Source organism: Entelurus aequoreus, linkage group LG11 (genome assembly GCF_033978785.1).
Source record: "Entelurus aequoreus isolate RoL-2023_Sb linkage group LG11, RoL_Eaeq_v1.1, whole genome shotgun sequence".
Lineage (NCBI taxonomy): Eukaryota > Metazoa > Chordata > Actinopteri > Syngnathiformes > Syngnathidae > Entelurus > Entelurus aequoreus.
In genome coordinates this window covers 4324140-4326639 of record NC_084741.1, presented here as the reverse complement: position 1 = coordinate 4326639, position 2500 = coordinate 4324140, and the positions used below count along the sequence as shown (strand labels likewise).

Genomic DNA, 2500 nt, shown 5'->3' with positions numbered 1-2500 from the left:
GAGTCCTTTCAAGTCCTTTTAACCACAGACTAATATTTTTACACAGATTGTGTATGCTTTTAAAACGCTGTATTTATTTATTAAAACAAGTGCATTTGAAATTGCAAGAAAAAAAATAGTGCTGACATTCCAGTTCATAATAGCACTATTAACCAGTCATTTTAATAGTTTAAACAATTTTAAACATTTAACTCATTCCTTTACAGAATAAACACATTTGCAAAAACAAACATTAACATACTATTGGTTGTATTTTATGAAAATAATATTACCACAGAGTTGAGAAGGAGCAAAGATATTCAATATTTGTATGTGAAAATCACAAATAAATCTTCTGGGGGAGGATGACGCCCCTACAGGGGTTTGGTTTACAACCTTTCAGCCCCACCTAAAACAAAATTCACCAGCCGCCACTGATTATGATGCATTCTCATTTTAGGCAAAATATAAGACAATACTTTCTTAACAGTATAATTGTAACCAGGAATAAGTCTTCAAGTAACAATATTCAAATACTAACATTGTTGGGTAAAACAGCATTTGGTTTTATTCTGAATGTAGTGAAACAAATTGGTGGTTTTAGCTGATATAAAGACTTTCAGGTGTTTATATATGTTTAAGTATTTGGCAGACGCTTTTATCCAAAGCGACATACATAAAAAATACATATATAACAATCACTGTAAACATGATCATTTAAGGGAAGAATGTAATAGAAAATATCAATACAAAGTGTCAAGACAGAATAAACTCTCTGCTGCTGCAGCAACAGAGATACAGTCTATAGGTCCCTAGGATATATAGATATCTAATGTATTCATACATTGTTTATGTAGGATATACGCATGTATATACAACCTAATCATATTGTTTCTTCAATTTAAAAATAGTTTACCGTTTTTTCCCCCCTTCTCTGGGCTTATATTCCCAGTTTTGATCTCGGACGTCTGGTCACTTATAGCGTATAAGAATATTATATTACTGTTAAGCAAACTATGAATAATAAAACTTGCCAAAACATGTGTCCGTTATCATAGCTACACGTATGACAAAAAAGCGCGTGAAAATCAGTGGTATTCAGTGAGGTAAAATGAATTAAATGCGCTGACAGTTCATTGCTCCTGACAAATGAATTGCACTGAGTGGAGCGGATCACCACTCCAAGATGGCGGCCCCGCGTCTCGTCTGCGCCAGTAGGCAGTAGCGCTCCATGCTGCGTCTACTTATAAGATGTCTATGGTTATGACGTTAGCAGTGAGTTTGCAGCCTCATTGATTTAACTACACAGCAAATAAAAGTCACGTTACTTAGCCAATAAACGTTAGCTTACATTCAAAACTTACCCTTCTTTGGGCAACTTCAAATGTTGAACGAAGTTGGAAGTTGTTGCGTCTCCGTCTGTAATATTCCAACTGCATGATTTGCATACGCAATTCGTTTTTTGTTGACCAAGTCGTAGTTTTTATACCCGAACGAAACCAACTTTGGCATAATTGTTTCTCTCTGCCGCATTGTTTGACAACTCTTGTTCGGTGGTTGTCCTGCAATTTGATTGGATGAATGCTGTGTGATGAAAACAACGTATAACTAATTTGATTGGCTGTTGTACTGACAGCACACCAGCTGACAAGCAGCACACACGCTGATAGACAGACAGACACGTACAAAATGAAAGATACGGAGCGCTCCCAAATAACTTTTTAAGCTTTGGGTTTTGGGGAAAGTAGCAAGTCATGTCAAGTCAAAAGGCTCAAGTCCAAGGGAAGTCACAAGTCATTGATGTTAAAGTCTAAGTCGAATTGCAAGTCTCTTTACATTTTGTCAAGTCGAGTCTAAAGTCATCAAATTCATGACTCGAGTCTGACTCGAGTCCAAGTCATGTGACTCGAGTCCACACCTCTGGTTTTTGCTATCAAAATAAAACACAAAGCAGTTTGACTAATGAAGACGAAGTCTAATAAACAATCTTTGTTCTTCTCCGACGGGTTTGGCCAACAACAACAACAACAACAACAAAACAGGAGTGCCACCTCTCACGTCGAATACACAATCTCCACAGCCCTGCGTTCATGTTGCTGTCATTTGAACAGTTCAAATGGAGCCCTGATACGTGCAGCGCTGAATGTGAGTTTGTCTGACGAAGCTAAATGCGGGAAGAAGTCCAACCGCACTGGTGCGGAGGTTATTCATGAGCTGATGGCGCGTGAAGTCCTCTCAGCTCGGCCGTCAACTGCTGCTTTTCCTGACAACTGACTGCTCTTTCTCTCGCTTCCCCCTCCACAGAACGGCGAGGCGTCCGTCTTTGAGGTGAACATCCGTTACGTCGGCGGGCTGCTGTCGGCGTACTATCTGACAGGAGAGGAGGTGAGATTAATAGATGTCTGTTATCCCGCCACTCTTCCTCCTCCTCCTCCTCTCAGACTTTGACTGATGAAAAGCTTTTTTTTTCTGTGTGTGTGTGTGTGTAATGATACATTGTGTATGTGCCTGTGCCAAATAC

General features: G+C 39.2%; 1 protein-coding gene across 1 annotated transcript in view; it reads left to right on the top strand.

Moving 5' to 3' along the window:
* Positions 1-2500, top strand: part of LOC133659704 (mannosyl-oligosaccharide 1,2-alpha-mannosidase IA) — a 506348-nt gene that overhangs the window by 287872 nt on the left and 215976 nt on the right. Inside the window, exon 4 of the mRNA XM_062062309.1 lies at positions 2284-2364. Within this exon, the coding sequence (XP_061918293.1) occupies positions 2284-2364 (81 nt within the window). The remainder of the gene's footprint in view (positions 1-2283; positions 2365-2500) is intronic.